Source organism: Callorhinchus milii, unplaced genomic scaffold (genome assembly GCF_018977255.1).
Source record: "Callorhinchus milii isolate IMCB2004 unplaced genomic scaffold, IMCB_Cmil_1.0 Scaffold9, whole genome shotgun sequence".
Taxonomy (NCBI): Eukaryota; Metazoa; Chordata; class Chondrichthyes; order Chimaeriformes; family Callorhinchidae; genus Callorhinchus; species Callorhinchus milii.
In genome coordinates, this window is record NW_024704750.1 from 15,512,503 (window position 1) to 15,535,960 (window position 23,458).

Consider the following 23,458-nt stretch of genomic DNA (forward strand, 5'->3'; position numbering starts at 1 on the left):
ATCACTCTCATGCAGCTTTGTCTCATTTTAGTGCTCTGAGTGAGGGGAGCTATATAAATGCTTGCTGTTGTTCTTCAGGGATTGCTGTTGACAGTCACACTCCCGGCACACTTTACCAACTTATTTCAACTTGAAACACGCAAAGTACTGGTTCTGATGGTGTGAGCCTTTGCCCCAGTTATGTTGATACTGTTTAATTTTCCATTGAAATGTTTGTGTAAAATACAGAAGAGAGTGGCATTTTCAGATTCAGTTAATACAGTAATTACATTTTTCCCTGCAGATTAAGGAAGCAGCTGATATCATTCAGAAACTACACCTGATTGCTCAAGAATTACCCTTTGACAGGTAGGGCACTCTGCAAATAAGAATATCATGATGCATTTTGATGCTGGCAATTTAATGAAATGAGAGTGATTCATCATTGCATGTTAAATAACTTTAGGTTATTTATTTTACTAAATCAGCAAATATAATTTATTTTCCCACATTAACGTTCAACATCAAATGTGACAGTAGGAGCTGATCGATTTCTATCTGTTTTCCCTATTCCATTCTGAGGACTTTCAAAGCTCAGTAGAGTGATATACTAAGAATCAATCCCTCTGACGCTGAAGCAACTAGACTATAAGAGCTTTGTTTTTAAATGTGTTGACTAAGGATATTATGGATCTATAAATGTATTTGACTTCTGTTGCCTCAAAGCTCTTAATTTGTGAACTTCTACTGCTTCTCACTCAAAGCGTTCTTCTCTGCATTTGCTTTCTTACATCCACTGGTTTCTCCACTACTTTATGCCAACCTATACTCAGAATCTTTTTTCAAAAGCTCCAGTACACACTCTTATTATAACAATCTAGCATTTGATATAGGATCTTATCACATTGTTGTGACATCTCAAAGCGCTTCACAGAATATACTGTGAAGTGGATTGACTGTGTATTTTGTGGGTGAAATGTGACAGCCAGTTTGTGCAGAGCAGTGTCCCACACAAAGCCGTGGAGTGTGTTTCCTTCACTCTGAAAAGTTAAAAATTTTGAATTGTAGCAAAAATTTAATGTAAGTTTAATATTATAAATTAAAGTGTGATGTACGGTGGCTTATTCTCTATTTTTCTTAAAACATTGTTTACATCTGAAATGGGTCGCAGACCAAGGAGATCTGCATCTGAGGTAACAATGATCTCCTGGATCCGTTCTACTTGAGATCAATCCTCTTGTGGTCTATCCATAAACTCATGCACTATGCTTCTGGGATCTGGTAGTCTTATTGTTGCAGTTAGGACTAATTGCAAAAAGTGATACAGAATGTGATTTAAAGATGAGTACGTGGGAATTAGAGGGAATTAAAATGGAGTCAGAGAAAACAAGTGCTACTGTATTAAGTGACAAGTGTTTGATGAGATTAAAAGAAAATCTTGAAAGAACCAGACACAAAATTAGAGGAAACCCTGTGTGGTTGTGATAATAGCTAGTTCCAACACGTCAGCACGGACTTCAAGGTTGGGCCATTTGTGGTGGTAGAATTATACCAGTTATTATGCTGTAGGCGTAGCTTGAGGCAAACTGGACGTGCAGATGATCATGAAAGCTGTAATCGTCACCTGGGGCATGAGGTGAAGTGTAACCTACTTGTTTTCTGCTGTTAGAAAGTTTAGGTTGAGTTAGCTAATCTTGACCAACTGGGAGTATTCCAGTTGGCTTCAGTACTCCTGGAATAGAGAAGGGAAAAATGTGCCTGAATTCCTACTCCTATCACTATCCAGCGATCATTGCTGGAAAGCGTGTGTATTGACATTGGATGAGGAAAGGATTGGGTTCAGTGATGATGCTTTCTTTGGTTTAACTTCCGGCCCTCACTGGCGAGGCTCATTAGTGAAGAATTTGGGTGAGGTCCTGGAGGGAGGGTGACACCTGTCAAACTATACCCAGCAAGATTCAGTGCCCTCGGGAGAGGAGGGGGTGGAAAATTGTCACCAAAAAAAGGGCAGGAAATGTAAAACGCTGAGCAGCATTAACATTCCTGGAGATAAATGTAGAAAAACATTCCTTTCAGTAGGAATTTTAAGAGAAAAACAGCCTTTAAAGTTGACTACGTGTCTGAGATTTGATATTTTTGTCATGTTAGTTTTTCTAGAACACCTTTTAGACATGGAGATCACCTTCTACATAATTGAGTTAGACTTCAGAGACCCTACTTGATATTTTCCTCACTTTCTGTTAATGAGCAGCGTTTTAAATGTTGCTAATCATAAGCCTGCTAGTAAGAAAGCTGGACTGCTGAGAAATGTCATCTAAACTTTTAAATAACTTGATGTGCTTCCCTGTAGGACACATTTTATATCCCCTTATTTCAATATTGTATTGGGAATTTGATTTCGAAATTGAACATTTCGCAACAGGTTCTGTGGATTATTTTTACATTTTAAAATCTTTGCATAGATTTTTGGTTCAGGAAAGTATGTTGTGGGTCCCTTTGGTTGGTAGTGGCCAGAACATGGTTACCTAATATTAAAACCGTAACACTCTTTCCCTCAAGAAATTGTGCAATTGTCAATTCACTTTTGAAATCTGTTACCCTTAATTCCTTAATTCTTAGCTACAATAAGAGATGATTTTTAAATTAATGACCAACTTTTTATCCTTGTAGATTTGCTGAAGTGAAGTCTAAAATTGCAAGTGAGTATTTTACTTTTTTTTGCCTTACTGGAATGAGCAAAACTCACTGGGATGTGCTTATACGTGATTTGGGTCAGTCTCGTGGCCTAATGGCTCCTGAGACACGGGAGAGCAATACAAATTTAAATTTATATCACGCCTTTCACATCGGGAGGACGTCCCTAGGCCTTTAACAATACTTGCTTGGCAATCTGAGTTCTTGGTGTTGCCAGTAAAGTCCTGGTAATGAAAATGATTTGAGGTCAGGTGCTTTTCCCTGGATAAGGAAGAAAAGGACTTGTCATTCTGATGTCTAATAATAGCAAGTTACAGAGTAGCATTTTCTAATTTGGGAACAGCTATTCTGTTCACTCTTTGTCAGGGAACTGGGGAAGACACTGTGCGATCTTGCCTTTTCTATGAAACTCATTGTTAACTGGTTAATGATCACTGTCTCTGAATAATTTGACAAAATGTTCTACTGCAAAATGAAAGAAATCATAAATGGTTTAGCTGTTGCATGATGCTATAGAAATGTTGGCTTAAGTATTTGACTGAATCAACTGAGAATTTTATAGTTGGGCCTATTACAGTTGCATCACCTCAAAGTGCTTCTCGAAGTTTTACTGTATATACTGTGTATTCTGCAAGAGAGCATTGCAGATGATACACTATTTAAACTGAGTATTAAAGAACAATAGAGTGTGGCTACATACAAAACAGCTCCCATTATCTTTGTAGGTAAATATCATGACTTGGAATGCCAATTGATTCAGGAGTTTACTAATGCACAGAGGAGAAGTGAAATTTCCAGGATGCGTGAAGTTGCAGCAGTTTTACTTCATTTTAAGGTATGAACTGTTCACACTCTTTTTGCACTAAGTAATCCAGGAAACTTTGCTCACTAAGGCAAATATGTTGTCCTAACATTAATCTGCACTACTGAAAGTTGGAAGTAATTAAATATTTTCATAATGTTATATGTAAAATAAATCCTAAAGATTCCTTTTATTTGGTCAGGGTAAGAATATTCTAGACTTGTTACAATAACTTACAACCTTGATTGATGTCTGGCTTTATATTTTAGTAGACATCAGGGCTTTGTACAGCTTCTCCATTCTTCATATAAAGTTATGTAAGTTGTCCTCTGAGCACAATTGTTTGCCTATAAAACCAAGGAATTGTAGTTGTGGAGCATTTTTGATTTCCAGAGTAGTCATTAAACTTTTTCAAGTATAATTTTCAAAGTGAAACTTGTATGAAATATGTTGTGTTTTCCTGTTACCAGGGATACTCTCACTGTGTAGACGTGTACATAAAACAGTGCCAGGAGGTAATGCGTCCTTTTTATCCATCTTTTGCATGTTTTTGCCACGGCCCTTTGTTTTAAAGTTATCTAACGCCAAAGTAAACTTCTAATGTTTGGTATCACACCTTTTATTTCGATCCTCCATTCATACCAGTTTTCCTGTCTTTATTTTAGCCTATTTAATTAAAAAAATATCTGATAAGATATTTTTGTTCCAGGGTGTGTATTTGAGGAATGATTTGTTTGAAGATGCAGCTATATTATGCCAACGAGTAAACAAAGAAGTCCGGGAAGTTTTCAGCAGCCCGGAGAATGTGATGGCCAAACTTATACAGAACATTTTTGAGATTAAACTTCAGGTAACTAATCCCGGTGCACAGCTCTACACTTTCAGCCATTAAAGTCACTTTATCTTCAAAAATGCACACCAAAAGCATGCTGCCTTGCCTGTGCTTTAACACCATTACATATTCATTGTTTCTCACCTAAAGTTATTGAAAAACCTACACTGCTCCATAAAGAATAAGCGATAGCTCACCCCTTTAAGCAGTAAATGTATCTGAGTTCTGTTGTCATAAATGAATCACTTGAGCTTCCCTGAAAGCTTGCCATCATAATTACTGTCTTATGCTATCCACTGTTAAACATTGGTTGTCCCAATTTGCCATTTACTTCCTGTGATCTGACAGATTGCAATTGTGAGTTGCTTTATTTAAACTAACTCATTTATCAAGTTCTTAATTCAAGTCTCAAACGTTGGCATGGCTCATACATTTTGGAAGTCAATCTGTGGTTTTACTAGAGACTTAAATGTGCTGGTTGCTGCCAGTGTGCAATTCATAGCTAGTATTATGTTGGGAAACGACTGACTGATTCTTGAGTAACTATCCTTTTCATGTCTTTCAGAGTTTTGTCAAAGATCAATTAGAAGAATGTAAAAGGACTGATAGGTCTGATACAGAACAATACTTAAAAAGTCTTTATGATCTATATACAAGGTGAGATCTTCACACTGTTTCTTGATTATTTAAAAAAAATCCTCTCATACTTATTATTCAGTGTTAGTATAGTGATTAAAATTAATTGATAAAAATTATTTTCCTAAAACAATGTACTTAAAACTTGTAACCAGATCCTCATTCTCTTTGATCACTGACCTTCCATATTGGGCTGTTTGAGAAATATTTAAATTGTGGGGCTCTGTGAAATATTGTTACGTTGATCAGCACAGATTGATAAAACGCTAAATTTACTTTTTTTAAAAAAAACTTGACTTTGGCTATCTTTCATGTGATTCAAAGGAGAATGTTACTGGAGTGAAAAGTGCTGACAGAATCCAAAGCACGTAACATGAAAAGAAAGGAAACAAAAGAAGGGGATTAAGCGGATTAGAGAAAGGTTTAGGGAAATTATCTGAAAGGTTAAAGGAAAGATGCTCATAATTGACCAGTGATCAGTGCAAAACCCCACCTAAGCCTGTGAAGAAATGAGGTGCTATCAACTGAACACAGAGCAGTGATAGGCAGGTGTGGAATATGGTGGAAAATAAGGGAAAATACTTTAAAATCTTCAAAAGGTAAATTCAACAAAAGGAAACTGAAATCGAGAGATGAGGTGGAGGAAATTTGAAAGTTGAAACTGGGATCCAGACTCCACATAGTGAGTTGTGATTGGTGTAAGTTTGCAGATTCAGACTCTAGCTTGTTTCTTGCCTCATACAACTAGTGTACTGTCTTAGTATAGCAGCATAACCTTGTGCTGGCATGTGTGTCAGCCTGGCTTGGTTGATAGCACTTTCCTCTGTATCAGAAAGTTTGGTTTGAAGTCCCATGTCAGAACTTTGAATCACATTGTCTAAGATGACCTTCCAATGCAATTCTGGGAGTGTGCTTCATTGTTCGAAGTGCCTCCCTTCGATCAGACGTTAAACCAAGCCTGTCTGTCTGTTCAGGTGGATGTTTGAAAAAAACATGGTTGTATTTGACAAGACAACACTGTTTCTCCTGTTGTCCTGGCCACCAATCCCCCAAAATTAAATTGGTCATTCACTGCATGGCTGTTTGTGGGACATCGCTCTGCGCAAATGGGCTGCAGTGTTTGCCTGCAGAACATTCAGTGACAACTACACTTTACAGTATATCCTGCAAAGTGCTTGGAGAAGTTCTCCTGACACAAAAGGTGATGGTGTATTCCAGATGTAAGCATTGCGATAACTATTATACCCGCCTATGCTACATTTTGGAAATGAGTAATTCAGATCCAGTTTTCCCACATGACTAACATATCCACTGAGATTGCAGAGCCAGAATAAACCATCAGAGTTCAACATCTATGATAATAACAGCTATTCCCATTTTAATTCTATTTGAACACATGAGAATGCATTAACCAATTGTTATATTGTGATACTTTTATGTTTTGGCATTGATCCACAAGTGCTCTGATTTTTTTCTCTGTTTCTCTGTATAGTTGATATACCATTATGTAACATGCAAATAGTGCTTTATTATTCCCCTTGATCAGAATAATTGGTACAAAATAAACTGGTTTTCTATGTAAATTATTTACCTCTTCAATTCCACTAGCATGCAATGTGTACTTTGTAGAGAATAGTGATTTTGTGGACTATGTTTACTTTCAGTATTGCTTCTTCCCAACATTGGAAAATACAGAGCAACTTATTGACACAGCACATCAGTGTGCTAACATGCATGATAAGATGCAGGTTTTTCGCATTGATTTTTTCCGTGTGATAAATTTGCAACCAACCCACTGCTCGCACCCTACACTCAGCGGGTTCCGGCCTGCTTCACGTCTCCCGCCTTGCCCGGCAAACCTTTGGCGTGCGGGCCTTCAGCCCTCTACCTCCACCCTCTGGAACTCCATCATGCAGTCCCTCCGCCTCATCCCCTCCCTTGCCTCCTTCAAAACCCGTCTCAAGACTCTTCTCTTCGACCATGCCTTTGATCACCCTCCTGCACCCCCCCTGCCCTCTGCCCTCCCCGATCCCGAACCCCAGCTCGGATCAGAAACACTGACTGCCTGGTGCCTTGGGACATCCTCCCGACGTGAAAGGCGCTATACAAATGTAATTTTGTTGTTATTGTTGGTCTAAGTGGAGGTCAGCAACTTCATAGAAGGGGAAGTTAGGAGGTTCACTTTCACTACTGTAGTTGGTTGACAGAAGTCTAGAACTAGTTACCTTCCCCTCTTGCTACCAGAAGGTAGGTATAGCACTGACTGCCATGAGCCTTGGGAGAGAATAACTTGGAGTGGAGGAACAGGAGATTCTATTTGCAATAACAATGTTTTGATTTTTGTTTTTGACCTGCAGGTCTACAAGCTTAGCCAACAAAATAGCAGAGTTTGACCTTGGCACTGATAAACAGACCTTCCTGGCTAAGATGATCAAAGGCATTTTTGTCTCTTACCTGGAAAATTATATAGAAATTGAGATCAGCTATTTGAAAAGCAGAAGTAGTATGATTTTGCACCGTTATTATGATTCCAAAAATCATCAAAAGCGATCGTATGGCACTGGAGGGTAAGTGAAAATGGGTGGACAGAGAAAATCTCTAATGCTCTCTTCATTTAGCCTAGCTTACTTGGTAGCACTTTCGCCTTTGAGTCAGGAGGTTGTTGGCTCAAGCCTCAAGTTCGGACTTTGAATGTGCCCTCTCGGTTGACACTCCAATGCAGTGCTGGGGGAGAGCTGCTTTATCAGAAGCACTGTTCTTCAAATGAGATGTTGAACCGAGGTCCAGTCTGCTTGTTCCTCTGGACATTAAAGTTCCATGGCAAAACTTGAAAAGTTTGTCCCAAAATTTTCCAGATAAAGTTGGTCATGCACTTAATTGCTGTTTGTGGGACATTGATATGCGCAAATTGTCTGTCACGTTTTCCTACAAATAGCAGTCGCCACACAGTAAAATCCTATAAAATGCTTTGAGGTGTCGTAACGACGCGGTAAGATCCTATATCAAATGCAAGGAGTATTATTTTTATTTGCCAGTAATGAGGTGATCCTGTACTCTTCGTAATCCGTAGAACTCACAAAGTTGGGCTATGCTCTTTTCACAAATCGCCTGCATAGTTGGATGATTCCTGTTTGACAAACAACTTCAAAGTTGTGCCGACAAATAGCTGCGACATGTCTTGAGCGTTAGAGATTTGTTTTTTAAAGATGTAGCAAAACAGGAATTGTTAAATGCTAATTTTTAAATTTTCAATAGGGTTATAGCATTTCAAACGTAATTCTATCATTGAAAAGATTTTCTGATTGCTTATTCTGCAGATACAATTAATTTTAAATGCTAATGTTATCGTTTTGTTATTTTATGATTGTTGATAAATTCACCAAATCAGGTGTTGTGGGCTTTTAATGGATTTTTCAGGCCACAAGAGGAAATTTACCAACAAGTGGAAAACAACCTCTTTTCCTACATTGAGTAATCTTTCTAACCGTATTACCATAATTGAATGCAGAGTAATCTAGTTTTTGAAGTAAGATGTAGTACACAATCTCATCAAAGCTATGTTGCTAACAAATCAAGTGTAATCTACTTGTGAAGCCTGCAGCAGAAGCTGAGTGATATCTGAAACACTGGATTTCAGAAGAAGGTTAAGCTGGGTCAAATTCATCTGTTGAAAGCAATTGGTGATGGGTCAATCTGAAATGATGGGACAACATTTTTGTTTTGTTTCTCTTTTTCCTCTCCTTTCCTCGTTCACCTGAATACTTGCAGTTGATGACGGTAAACTTTCATTGTTTTTGTTTAAAAAAAAATTCATTTATTAGCCACGTGAACAAGTCTTTTTTAAAGAAAATCATTTTTATGAATACATCCTGTAGTTTCAGTCATTAATGATTAGTCAAGCTGCAGGTCTATAGGGCAAAATCTTTTTATCTTGGTTAAGCATTCCATAGTTTAGATACCTTGTATGAAAGAATAGGTAACCAAGGTTAAATTATCAACTGAATTTCTTATTTAAACATTGCATTTGCCTACAATTACACAGTCACTTCACTTTACAGTAAATCATGTGAAGCGCTTTGAGATGTCCTTCCGACGTGATAAAGCGCTATACCAAATGCAACTATTATTTTTCAGTTACTGGACAGTAGATGAATTCCATTATCAAATCATGTTCTTCCAAGAGTGGGAAAATATGGAGCTTCCTTGGTTAAGGAAACAGTAGTTAAGTCATGGCATACTAAGATCCATAAAGGGTTAAATAGTAAATAAAAGTTGTTAAGGGAAGTAATCACACCTCTCTGTAACCTAGCAAGATTTGACACCGTCACCTTCTCGATATGGTTTTGTACTGCTTCGGGCAGTCACTTGACCCATTAGACCACTAGAAAGCTTGAACTTCTTTTGAAGTCTTTTCCCAACTTTAACCAACAAATGTAATGGGTGGGGATTTTTTTGAGGTTTTAATTTTTTTTTTTACATCTGACTCTTGTGAGAATACCTGATAAATGTGATGATGAACAGTGTGCCTAATCCTCTATATTTATGATTATTCACTTTGTAGGATTCAGGATTTAAAAGAGAGAATTCGCCAACGTACAAATTTACCCCTGGGGCCAAGTATTGAGACACATGGTGAGACCTTCTTGTCACAGGAGGTAGTGGTTAATCTTTTGCAGGAGACGAGACAGGCCTTTGAGAGATGTCACAGGGTAAGAATGCTATTAAAAGTGCTTAAGTAAATTTTGGCTTTTTACTTTTGTTTTGTGTTTACATGGTACTAAACTCTTCCGGTTGGTGTATGCCATGACTTTCCTCATGCAAAGTGTTTAATGTCTGCTGATACAAGGTGGACTGCACACAGCAGCGCTATGACTGCAGCTGGTGCAGGATCCGCCTTCTCTTTAAACGTGTGCTTAATTTCTCGATGACCCACGAGAGGTTTTGATGAAGAAGTCCATTTGACCTCATCAAGAGAAGCGAGTTTCTCCTGATGTCCCGACAAATGATCCTCCAAAATAAAATTGCTCACTCACCCCATGGCTGCTTGTGCAAACTGGCTGCCATGTTTTGCCCACAAAATAGTCACTCCACTTTACAGTCTAGCCTGTGAAGCGCTTTGAGGCGTCTCAATGACAATAATAATACTAAACCCTTGCATTTGGTATAGTTTCTTATCACGCTTTCTAAACGTCTCAAAGCGCTTCACAGAATATACAGTAAAGTGAATTGACTGTATTTTTCGTTAGCGATGGTTAGTGAATATTATTACAATTTTTTGTATAGGGGCGTCAGAGCTTCTCAGCTGGGTGGGAATGGTATTTCGGTTACCCTTGGCCACCTCTTAAGCCAGCCAAAACGGCTATCCCCAATGTGTCCAGCTTAACTGGCTTCCACTGTTTTTAAAAATGTTATTCTTGGTTTACCTTCTCTATCCTACTTAATCTCTTAGATACCTCTAAGATGTAAATCGTGTGTTTGAGCATCCAGATTCAATACACACTCCAACCAAGTAACAGTGTAATTGGGCAGTATTATTTTGTCACTTATCCCTGCACAAATATAAATACCAGCGATACCTTTTTGATAAGAGATTCATTCTTTGTATTGTTTTACAGCTGTCAGATCCTTCTGATTTACCAAAGAATGCATTCCGAATATTTACAGTTCTTGTGGAATACTTGTGTGTTGAGCATATTGACTATGCCCTGGAGATTGGTCTTGCAGGTAATTTTGCAGAGTAAAATTTAATTGTGTACATACTTAGAGCAATGTTGGTGTACAATCAAAGTAGAATAAAATGCTATTCTTCACAGTATTGTGGGAATTTGGAAACTGGAACATATTTAAGGCAAGACTTAATAAAAGTGAATACTGGAAATGTGGAATTAAAAGGAAATGTAGGAAAGCCACAGCAGCGCTTGATCGAGTAAGATGGGTTTGTGTTTTGGCCTAATCAGAGCCCTTTCCAATAGTGGGTCATGCCTGTTCCTCGTACCAGTTCACTTGTATGTTGGCTTGACTCCGTTGGAAACTAAATTGGATATGTGCCTCTGAGAGGGAAGCCCCAAGCAAGGATTTTGAACTCGTAAAGTCTAGGTTGACACTCCAGTGTTGTGCTGGGGTTGTGATAGATTGTCGGAGGTATTGTTCTTCAGATGAGATGTTAAACCGAATAAAATACAGTCACTGCACTTTACAATATATCCTGTGAAGTATTTTGAGATGTCCTCCTGATGTAAAAACACTATATCAAATTTAAGGATTATTATTGCTGTAATTCTTTTAGATGGGTATTTACCCAGCTGTGGATTTTACACATTTTCTGGGATTAATAAATTACTTTTTTTTTCAGTTCATTGTACTGGTAAGAATTAGTGATAGATCGGGATTGAAACGTTGATTTTTTTTCTCTCTCTATAGCGATCCCGTCTACAGACTCGAAGAATGCAAATCTTTACTTTTTAGATGTAGTGCAACAAGCAAATACCATTTTTCATTTGTTTGACAAACAGTTCAATGATCATCTTATGCCACTAATAAGGTCAGTGAATGTTGCATTTGCTAAAGGAGCAGAATTGTTTTATGGTAGTTATTATACATGCATCTGAGAGGACCTGGGTTCGATTCCCCGGCAGGGCAAAACCTTAGGCAAGCTTTGTTACTCTACACGCCTCTGTTTACGCAGCAGTAAGTAGGAACCTAGGTGTCAGTTGATTCGTGGATTACTTTGCAGTGGTAGTAATTCCTTTTTATATAAAAAAATCTCTGGCCACTCAATCCACATTTGTGAGATATTGCTGTGTGCAATTGGCTGCCACGTTTCACCCACAAAATACACAGTCCACTGAATATACAGTCCATGGAGTCCTGTAGCTCAGTGGTTAGAGCACTCGCTTCATAAGTGAGAGACCTGGGTTCAATTCCTGCAGGGCGAAACCTTGGGCAAGTTTCTTTATTCCACACGCCTGATAATAATCCTTCAAAAAAAAAAAAAAATTAGTCACTTCAATCCACGACTGTTTGTGGGACACTGCTGTGCGCAATTGGCTGCTACTTTTCGCCCACAAATATACAGTCAATTCACTTCACAGTCTTCTGTGAAGCGCTTTGAGATGTCTAGAAGACGTGAAAAAGCGCTATACAAATGCAAGGATTATTATTATACACTATATAGTATATTCTGTCAACGACATGATAAGATGCTATATCAACTGCAAGGATTATTATTATACACTATATTTTATATTCTGTCAACGACATGCTATATCAACTACAAGGATTATTATGGATAGGCATTAAAAGTAACATTTGACTTAACAAATGTACCTGCAGCTCGTCTCCAAAATTGACTGAGTGCCTGCAGAAGAAGAAAGAGGTGATTGAACAGATGGAAGTTAAATTGGATACAGGCATTGACAGGTAAATACAAATTCATCACAAATTCATCACAACATGTTCATTTCGGGGGATATCATTAAACCCCCTCATTTTGTTTCATCAGACTGTTACAGCATCTCATTATCGTGCGGTTAATCATCCATTGGACATCTGGTACACGCAGCCTTTCACTAAACAGTGTAATCTTTAAGCTCCTTAATCCTTAAGGAAAATAAATATTTTTCCTCCCATAAATTCATTTATTTTGTACAGTAAAAACCCTTTTATCCAAATTGATAGGGAGACTCAAGTTTTGGTAATTGGGAGTTTGGAATGTACTTTTTTGCCATTATTGTAAATGGTTTAATATAAGGAAGGTTTGGAAACTTCATAGCTGGAGATCACTCTAGTAGTGCGAATGGATTTAATTAGTATTGTGGAACTTGCATTTGTTTGGGTGAAGCAAATGATAAACTGATATCAATGTTCCAGATTTTGTTAAATGTCCAGGTTATCTGAAAACTGAGAACACGATTTCTAGTGTTTAATTTGTATCAGTTTCATGTTGTTGTCTTCCCTGCCAATTTTCATTTTGCAAATAATTGTTAGATTAATTGGACTGAAAATGTCCATGTCTTAATCTTTGGAAAGCTACAGTGACTTTGTGCCCAATAGTAAATGTACAACAGTTCAGTACACGCAGGATACTATATTATGATATTTTATATTTGTTTAACTGTAGATCAGATGTACACTTGGATACTCAAGTTTTTAGAAAAATAATTTATGTATTCAAATATTTACTCCTTTAACGCATAATTTGATTTGTATATACTTGCTGTATATATGTACTGTACTTTTATTATCTAGTTTTATCCCAGCATAGAATAAAACAGTTACTGTATCCCACAATAAAAGTACTACTTTTTTTTGTTCTTATATTTGTGAAGGACGTTGAACTGCATGAATGGGCAAATGAAGCACATCCTTGGTGCTGAACAGAGAAAGACCGACTTTAAACCGGAAGATGAAAACAATGTGCTAATTCAGTATACCAATGTAGGTATTGTGAAATTAACCTTTTTAACTCTTAAGTATGTAGAATGTTATTCTATGCAAACTCTTGAATACATTATTATTCCCTTCCCCCTCCCCATTGTATGACTTATACCTTAAGGCTACATAGCCTGTGTTTAGTACAGCATATTGTCAAATTATGAATCTGGGTGTAGTCACAGTATTCTGCTCTATGTTGACAGGATTATCTATAAAGCAACTTATCTTGGTATGAATCTAATTTTTCCAGCACTGGGTTCCAAGCTCTTGGTTTACAGATCTGTTGTGCTAAAGTGAACTCTTTGCAGAATCTATTGCAAAAAATATTGACATTTTGGCCTGCTGTCTTTTTTTTCTTATGCAGTACCGTACAATAGTTCAGTATCTGTTTGAATTGTAAGAGTCGCGGTGGTCAAAGTGTAACCTTCAAAGGATTGCAGGATTCCAAAAGAATTCTCAAATATTCAATCCTTCAGAAACTCCGCTTCAAGAAATTCCTGGTTGGAGATTGGGTCAGAGCAGAGTTATTGTGATGCACATCTGGTTATGTGTAAAATTCACTGCCCTATATTAAATGTAAATTGGCCTTTTTATGGATTTTGTGCAAACTAAGCTGTAGTAGAGTGGCACCCTTGTTTCAATTCCACATTGTGCATTGCATGACTTGTTTGTCTCAAAATGCGAGACTTTACCACCAAAAGATTTTGTTTTTACACATTTGGAAACAGCTTGCCGCCTGTGTTTAGGATGTTTGGAGTTTGTTAGGATCCTGGAAGTAAGATTCTGGCAGAATAATATTGTGCCATTTAAAATAAATGTGGCTTGTTTTTGAATTCAATCTGGTTAGATGGGATATCCTCAAATAATCCAAAATAACACAAATTTTGGACTGCCTTGATCTACTTTCCTCATTAGTGCAAAACATATCTTTGTGTAAGAGGTTTCTGTCCCACAGCACTGTAAAAAGTGGAGCTGTGCAGCAGGAGACGGTTTGGAGATTGTTGGGGAGAAGGTCTACATTCATGCTATATCCATCTGATTTGAAAATGCAGGTGATGGATAATAGATTGAAATTTCGTTTGGATGACTGGGGTGTGCTCTGTGTTAATCAGTAAACATCTTTGAAACAGTATTTCCTGCAGTGATCTTCAGCCAGAAAGATATTGAAAATGTTTTGTCAAGATCTGCATTCATTTCCTTGCTTACAGAGGAGCAGCTGCTTTAGGAATACATTGAGCTATAATCTCAACAGGAGTCTGATTAGATACCAGTTTCTCAACACCCTATTAATTTAAGATGTACGTTTTCTACATTAGTGTTGTGGGCTTTCCTCTGCTTAAGTTGGCATGTTTGAAATGTAAGTGTACTTAAATATTAGAATTTTGTCTTCAAAAAATAAAATGCAACATATTTGTACAGTTGCTTTGTTTTTAACTGGGGGCGAGGAGAAGAAAACACTTGAGTTATAAACTTATTAAATATTCACTCAGCATGAATTGCTGTGCTTGAAACTGTTCGAAATGCTATTCTCTCCCTCCCCAATTTTCACAATATACTGGTCTCTTCCTCCCAGTTTTATTGTATACAATATGAATACCAGATATTGTGTGTACGGTAATATCCTGAATTAATGACATACTTACTATGATTTTTTGGACAGGCTTGTGTCAAAGTCTGTGGCTATGTCGGAAAGCAAGTAGAAAAAATCCGAACTTCAATGGATGGAAAGAATGTCGATACTGTTCTCACAGAATTTGGAGTTCGATTCCATCGCCTAATACATGAGCACCTTCAACAATATACATACAGTTCGATGGGTGGCATGCTTGCTATCTGTGACGTAGCTGAATATCGGAAGTGCGCCAAAGTGTTTAAGGTATGAAGCTTTGATCGAAGTTTTATTGACTCCAGCTTTGCATTATTTCTGAATATTTATGTGTAGCATTTGCTTCCTTCGAATAAGGGTTTAAATAAAATAATGAATGGTGCATAATTCTTAGTTAAAACTATCCTGACTAAAGGTTTTTTTTTACAACTATAAACCAACAATTATTTTAGGAATATAAATGTGCGTTTGATATGATCCCTTTTTAAATTCAAATTGGTAAGAAGTGACATGCTAAATGTAATTCCTTTTATATCAGTGGTTATTTATTTTGCAAAGGTTTATTTTTTCCATGGTCAAATGATACGTGTTCCATTGGTTGAATATTTTTTGTGTCTAGAGTTCTAGCCTGATTTCCCATCTGTTCAAATTTTAAATTACATGAGGAGTCTTTTTAATTTTGTCCGTAGGAATGGTTGACCTGTCTTGCTACAGGTGATGTAGTGGAAAGTGTCCATAAATTGATATTTTAAATTTTTTAGTTTTTGTAAAACCGTTAGTATTTAATCCAAACACCTGTTCACTCGCACATGTAGATCATAGCAGAAAATCGCATAAGTAGAGTAGTTAAATGCAGCCATGCAAACTTGTTCAGAAAATCCATATTCAGAATTGAGGATCAGGCAGGCCTATCCCATTCTCCTAGATTAATCGATGTATCTTTTTGCTTGTACCACCAGATGGTCTTAGATTTTAGTGTAATGCCGGAGACTTATAACGAACAAGAGAGAATTATGTATGGAAATTTCAATTATTGGATCAAAAGAATTTAAATTGCTTTGTTCTAATTATGGTATGTTTATACTCACTGCAGTACAGCAAAGAATAGAATATTGCGGAAATTTATATTTGCTGAAAAACTGAACCAGGACTCTATGCTGAGGTTATAAACCTCTGCCTAATATGTAACTACTTCAAATAAAACAGCATTTGGTCACATTATTTATTATCAGACCTACTGTATCCGATCTTAATCCCCTGCTTTTCATAAATTCCAAAGGATCAACCTATTCTCATTTATGGCTGACTTGCCACAACAAACCTGACTTTAGGTGAGACTTAGTTAGACATTTACCCTATTGCAGGATGTGGATAGTCTTGACCATTCCCTTTGCACCTCATTCATAATATTTCTACAACTTTATTTTGTATTTAACCAATACAGTGCCTTTCTTTTCATTTTACTTTCATTTGGGTTCTATTTTGTTTTAACAATGTTAATTGTTAATATCCTTAAAGCATTTTTGTATATAAAGATCCTAGCTGGATGTTTTTGACCAAAGGTTTATGTGTGGGATATGTAGACTCTATACTAGAACCAGGAAATTGAACTCCAGATTTTAGAAAGTTTACAGGATTGATCTGGATGAAGGCCCAGCCGATCTCATCCTCCAGAACACCTACCCTATTGTCAAGCTGCTTTTTAATTTAGTCCAGGGTCCTGGCCTCTGCCACCTTTCCTGGCAACCTGTTCCAATTGATTATCCTCTGCGTAAAGAGTTGCTCAGATATTGCAGATCCGATGACCTATTTACAGATATTCATATTGTTCTTACTGAACGCCATTCACTATTAACTGATTTGCCCATAACATTCCCCAAAAGTACATAACTTTTTTTGAAAATCCTGAAATAAACTGTCAGTACTTAATACTATGCATTGGGAGCATGAATTGCTGCCCTGCTTCAATAGTAAAGTGCTTGTTATGCTGTGCCACAGACCAAAGGCTTGGGTTTGAATTGCAAGCTTTGCTGGTGTAGGTGCAGAGTTTCTCAAATACAACTGAGTTATTGGATGAGGCTATGAGTGGAAATGCCAGTCAAAGTTAGGGGGGAAATCTACAATGGCTGAAGCAGAAATGGTTGTAGGGAAAGATTGTCAGAAAATTGACTGAATGCTGAAATGCACTGTTTTGAGGAATAAATGAGAAGAAATCAGAACGATTGGGACTGGAGGGCAGAGAGGTGACAAAGGCTGTTCATTTGAATGCAGTTTTGTTGTATACTGTATCTATAGAAGCATTAATTACATAAATGTTGTTTAACCCATTCTAGCTCATACATCTGAATCACAACTATGTCATTGATGTGGTGATGCTTTGAACCAGTGGCACTTCACAGTAATTCACTCTTCAAACGTAACCCATTAATGGAGTGTGCCTTAAATGTGTAAATGAATTCCAAATGGTTAATTTTACTGTTCATGGGCTGCATATTATATCCAAAATACTCCACTTAACATTCTAGGTGGGCTGCATTTTAGGAACATCATGTAAACTTACACTTGAACAGAATTGTATAGGAAAAGAATCTTTCTCCACAATGTTGTTCAGCAAAATGTTTGCAGTGGGTTTGTTTAAAATTAACAGTTTTTCTTGACCTGGAATACTGTTCTGCAGATTTTGCATTCATCTTTGGCTTTCAGATAACAGAAGGTGAAATTTGTTTGGGGGGGTGTTGGGGGGTGAAAAAACTTACTGCAACACTGTAATCTGAACTTTCTGCTTTTTCCTTACAGATCCCCTTGGTGTTGCAACTTTTTGACACGCTACATGCACTCTGTAATCTTCTGGTAGTAGCACCTGACAACCTTAAGCAGGTCTGCTCTGGAGAGCAACTGACTAATCTTGACAGGCACATCCTTCATGCCTTTGTGCAGTTGCGGGCCGACTACAGATCAGCACGCCTTGGTCGTCACTTCAGCTGAAAAGCCTTGATTTCTTTTTGAAATAATGTGGTGTTATTGCTTGGGTTCTGGATGGCTCAGGCATTTAGGCCCTGTTACATGGCCATTGAAAGCAAAGTTGACGGGGATATATTTGTGGTTGTTCACTAAAAAATAAACAGCCGTTACTGAACTATGTTTCATTGAGAAACAGAGGCTGAGTTAATCCAAGCTAAAATGAGTAACAGTTTTGCACAATTTATTGTCTTAACAGTAAATTATCTGGAACGGAACATGTCTGAAACTGCTAACCTTAACTCAGATGCTGCATCCATTACAAGATTCATGTTCACAATAAAAATTAAATCAGGGAGGTTGTTGAAGCACTGAATATTACATTTAAAGTTAAGTTCTATAAGCGCAACTTGTTTGAGGAGAGAATGTACAGTGTTTTATCCAGGTATAATGGATTCACTTCTTACTGTACACAGATATAACACTAGATAAATAGAACCGTAGCTATTTCTACAGCTTTTTGATTACATAGCAGCAGGTATTTCTGCAAGTGGAACACAGTTATTGCTTCATGGTATGTTTTGTTCTGATATGGAGGTGCAGTATAGGAGGGTTATGCCATTCCTCTGTGGATTAACTGAGCAACTTTAGTATTAATAAGCTACTGCAAATAGTATCCTAGTAATAAATACATGCTGTATTGCCATTAACCGGTATTGAGTTTATTGTTCTACACTGCTGGCAGTAGCATAATACCTTTAATGAACAGAAATGAAATAACTCTTGCAGAATTAAGCACTCCAAAAGTCCACTGCCCTTGTAGCTTGTGGGGACTTTTTTCCCCTTTTCCTCGAGGGTGGAGACAAGTTTTAATCTCTGGTATGAGGTCCGACTCCTATTCCCATCAAAATACCAGTAAATGTTTTTTTAACATAAAATCTCCAAAACTGTGTTTACTACTTTAAATATTAATAACCGCTTTGTTAATTCAGTGAAGGAATATTGGACATCAGTGTGTGACGCTGGTACAAGTAGAATGGGTTAATAATTTTTACAGTTTGTACCATTCTTTTTCATGTTCTATGAAATCTTAATTATTATTTCTGAAAGGTTGGTATTTGATGTAATTATTTTTCTTTGCATATTCCATGCAATATGTCTACTTGAAGATGAAAAGGATGGAAAAGGTAAATGGTGGGAAAATGTAAACTTCCACTGGTGATAAAATTGTAAACATCGCTTCATTATTAAACTGCAAGTACCCTGTGCACAGAATGGTGCAGCATTGCTCTTTATTTTGTAGTCTATAAAGTATATAGTGCCTTCACATTGTGTGTTAAGTTATTGGAAAGCTAAGCTGCCTTGGGTTGTGCATTAGTGGTTATCACGTGATATTTAACACATTCCTTCTGACTTCTCATAACTTGGTAACATCTACAAATCTTCACAGCTTATCTATACTAAAGCTCTTTGACAAAAAAAATTCAATTCTGAAAGAAGGAAAACACTGAACTGGTCAAAGAGAATAAACCCACTTGTGTATCAAGGGTTTTTTAGTTGCTATACATCTTTTTTAAAAATTAATGTGGTATTAGTACAATCTTTGTTTTTAATGCTTATTTGTACCATCATCATACATACATATGGTTATCTCGTGCAAAAAAGTGCCTTCTGTCATTCTTAAATAAAAAAAAGTACATTCTCAAATTCTGCACATCAACAAGACCCCTACTATGTCGATGGGTGTGGAATAGGTTAATGTTAATGAAGGTCTGTCAATCTGTATCTAATGCTGGTGGTACTGTTCCATTAATAGAATGCATCACTTTCAATGTCTCCCAGACCACAATTTTATCCTATATTTTTGTTGGAAGGTTTGCTTTTTAAGCTGAAATAGTAAGATGCCAACCAAGTGAGTTTTAAATTTTGAAGAGTCAATCTCACTTTACGCTTCTCTTTGAAGGAAATTTCACCATCAAGTTTAATGATTGGAGTGTTCTTGCTGGAGGTTTCAGACCTTTTGCCTTATTCTACCTAATGTTGCTCAAGCATACAATATCTATAAACTCTTGAGTAACCCATAGCTAAAGCTGGGTGCTGGCAACACAGGGTTGATCAGATGAAATTCTTTGGAGTAGAAACAAGTCATGCATGACCATCTTCTTTGCTGGCACATTGTTATGGGACGTACTCAAGACCATGTTTCTACAATGTTGTTGCTCTACCAAATCTAAGCTTTTAACATGCTTTCTTCATTCTCTGCCCCCCTCTCACATAACACCCACCACCCCCCATATTGTACAGTCAATATGAATCTTATCACCAGGGTAGAGCGCATATGGTAAATTGGTATCGAACATTTCAATAGCTGCTTCAGGCATTCAGCTTTAATGTGTCATTGATGCTTTGGAAGATTCTACCCAAAGCACCTATAATACGGGGTAGGTTGGTTATTATCACGCTCCTTATCACTTTGGAACTCCCTCAACTCCTTCGCCTCACCCCCACCTTCCCCACCCTCGGGTCGCCCCCAAAGACCTTCCTCTTTGACCGCGCCTACGGTCACCTTGTCCCTCCCCCTGGCTCAGCCTCAGGCTCTGCTGTTAAGCGCCCTGAGATGCCGCCCGGCGTGGAGGGCGCTGTATAAATGAAAGTTGTTGTTCTTGTGCAATCAAGTATCTTGAAATTAAAATTATATTGATCCTGCTTCATTGCATCCAAAGTCCAGAATTTCTACTCAAATGTAAGCCAAAATGTTGTTTGTGGGAAATTGCTGTGCGCAATTGGCTGCTGTGTTCACCCACACAGCAATTGTTGCAATTTACAGTAGGATAGTAAAAATTACTTTTTGCCTATATTTGGAGAAATAGCATCTCTTAGTTTTCATCCTAAGGTAAATGGAACACATTTAGTCTTATCAACTGGTCTCGTATTAGGATGCCTATGATGCACTTGGGTATAATGATCCTTACGTTTGATTAGCTGCTTTCACGTCAAGAGGATGTCCCAGAGCGCTTCAAAGGAGTAACTATTCTGTAGGTGAACATACTCATTAGAAGTTTATTATAAACATTTAACTTATGATTTCTCTTGAGGTTATCTGGCTTTCTTACTTATAGCCAGTAGTACAGTATTCAACATAATAGTGCACTATCAACAGTTAGGTACAAGTACAATTTGAACTAATTATTAACTAAATGTCACTTAACTAAGGAAAAAATGAGTTATGAGCACATTTAGAGCTTGTAAATTGACTGGTTCGTTAGGTCAACTGCATGATGGTTTGAGCCAATATTATTTTATATTTATTGTAGCACATTTATGAAATTTGATATACCTCTAGTGGCAATGAGAGTATTGCACAAGGTTTTGGCAAATTACTGTGAATGGGGAATCTTGATTGCTGCACATTCAGTCTTTAATAGCTTTACTCCACAAAGCATTAACAGATTGATGATCAGCATGTGTTCTGTTTACTAATGTTTAGGTGAGTCTGATGAATGCATAATATGGAGTATAATGATCTATCTTTTTCCTTTTTGGGTATAGTGACTTTCATTTTCAATTTAGCTAATCTCAAGCTTTGGACTGAGAGATGTGTCAGTTTCTCGCTATGACTAGCTCAACTCAACTCTGAAAATGTCTGGTTTACCCAACTATTGTATTAATGAAAAACAAGAGCCACCAAGAAATTGGAGAGATTTCTCTTTTATTGTGTCCATTCCTCTTCTGCCAAAATGAGCAATTGATTGGGGAGCATCAACTTTGTCCATTATCTCCAGTTCTTGTCTGCTTCTTTCTGCCAAGAATGATTCATTGATGATTTGGTTGCACGTAGAATTTCTAACCTTTTAAAGGTGGCTTACCTGCATAAGGTAAGCGGTTTGAGACATTTCAAAGATGTGATAAGATACTCTATCAATTGCAAGGACTATTATTATTTGATCCATTTTGTAATGCGTCAAACTATTTGTGTGTGCTTTATAAAAAAGCAAGCTGTTTACATATGAATTACATTTGCATACATTTATGTTGCCAAAAATTGAAAGCACGAACTGAGTTAATAATATGGCAGATAAGATTTAGCTATCCAGAGATTAATAATGTTTGATATGAATGCATGCATCAGTATACCAAGCCTCAAGGCTGATCACGAAGCAGCACTTAAGAATACCAAATTATGCATATTCAGTTTTTTCAAACAGCTTCACTGCCAAAACTGTAGTGTTGTTTTATACCTGTAGATGGTGCGTTTTGATAACCACTGTGCGTTCCTCTTTACCACGTAGGATTTTTCAAGGAAAATACTTTCTCTTAATTGAAATTGCTTGTACATGGGTTTCTAAAAAATTTCTGCCGTCGATTTCTTAATCCCAAAAATTGGCATTTGGAGGTAAGTTGTTCTTGGTGTTAGGGACTTGCTTTTAACTGCAATAACCAAGTGTAGGATGCGTGCGATTTGAAAGCTATTCCAAGCTTTCATACCACATCAAATGACGGTCGTGTTGTGCACAAAGCTGTAGAATGAATAATACAGCACTTTTTGAACTCCTTCAAAACAAATCAGTTGAAAGAGAACATGTTCCTTCCACCGCAGTCATTAGAACAATGTATTTTGGAAGCTGAATTTTTGAACATTTAAAATGTGAAATCTCAAGCCTTAAGTAAATTAGATTTTTTTTAAACTCCTTTGTTGTCGTATCTGCTACCAGCTATTTTAAAATCAGCTGCAGCCATTACCATTTGAAATGCGTGGAAACAGGAAATTGAAGTAAAATAGGACATTGTCTGACTAGAGTTAAGTCTAAACTCCTTGTAATTAAAACTTCAAAGTCTAATGTAAAATATATTTATTGCATTTGTTCAAGAAGGCTTGGTAAGCATTTTTAGAAATTGTATGCATATATCTGAATTAACTTTTAAATTAAAACTTCTTCACTGAAAGGATTGTTGCATTGTCTATTTTGCAAAAAAAAGAATATTTTCAGATTTCACAGGGTATGTCATACAATACAGGAAAATAGTTTTTGGGGGTGCAGTTATTCATATACACTTGAAAGTTGAAAGATTATTGTCTTTCAAGACTCTCAGAAGATCTTTTAATGCCAGAAAATAACACAGTAGATACTATTGTGTTCATCTCATTCTTTTCTACTCTTGATGTGAATTTGTGATTTTTTTTTGCTTAAGAAAAATGAAACTGAAGTTGCTGGTTTTCCTCCTTCAAAATCACGGCGTTATATTATACATTGTACTTCACTTGAAATTAATTTTGTGGCAAGAAAACATGATTAAGTGAAGGTCAATTGATCTGAATCACTTAATGAGGTTATATAAATTCTAATTTTTTGAAATTGACTATAATAACACGTACATGAATGTATCCTAAGCAGGAATTTAAAACATTCCAATTCAAACACTGAAACATTAAAACATTTTTCTGAAGCTGTCTTAACTGCTGCCTAAATGTCCAGACATATGATCTTGGCACTAGGTGCCCTTAATAGAAGAGAGTTTG

General features: G+C 37.0%; 1 protein-coding gene across 1 annotated transcript in view; it reads left to right on the forward strand.

Annotated features, from left to right (window-relative positions):
- Nucleotides 1-19,210, forward strand: part of exoc5 (exocyst complex component 5) — a 28,669-nt gene extending 9,459 nt beyond the window's left edge. The window contains exons 5-18 of the mRNA XM_007893294.2: nt 284-348; nt 2,650-2,678; nt 3,399-3,508; nt 3,946-3,990; nt 4,185-4,325; nt 4,873-4,964; nt 7,301-7,510; nt 9,505-9,652; nt 10,559-10,667; nt 11,364-11,484; nt 12,276-12,362; nt 13,271-13,379; nt 15,037-15,252; nt 17,779-19,210. Of these exons, the coding sequence (XP_007891485.1) occupies nt 284-348; nt 2,650-2,678; nt 3,399-3,508; nt 3,946-3,990; nt 4,185-4,325; nt 4,873-4,964; nt 7,301-7,510; nt 9,505-9,652; nt 10,559-10,667; nt 11,364-11,484; nt 12,276-12,362; nt 13,271-13,379; nt 15,037-15,252; nt 17,779-17,967 (1,671 nt within the window). The 3' untranslated portion in view covers nt 17,968-19,210. The remainder of the gene's footprint in view (nt 1-283; nt 349-2,649; nt 2,679-3,398; nt 3,509-3,945; nt 3,991-4,184; nt 4,326-4,872; nt 4,965-7,300; nt 7,511-9,504; nt 9,653-10,558; nt 10,668-11,363; nt 11,485-12,275; nt 12,363-13,270; nt 13,380-15,036; nt 15,253-17,778) is intronic.
- Nucleotides 19,211-23,458: the final 4,248 nt, after the last annotated feature.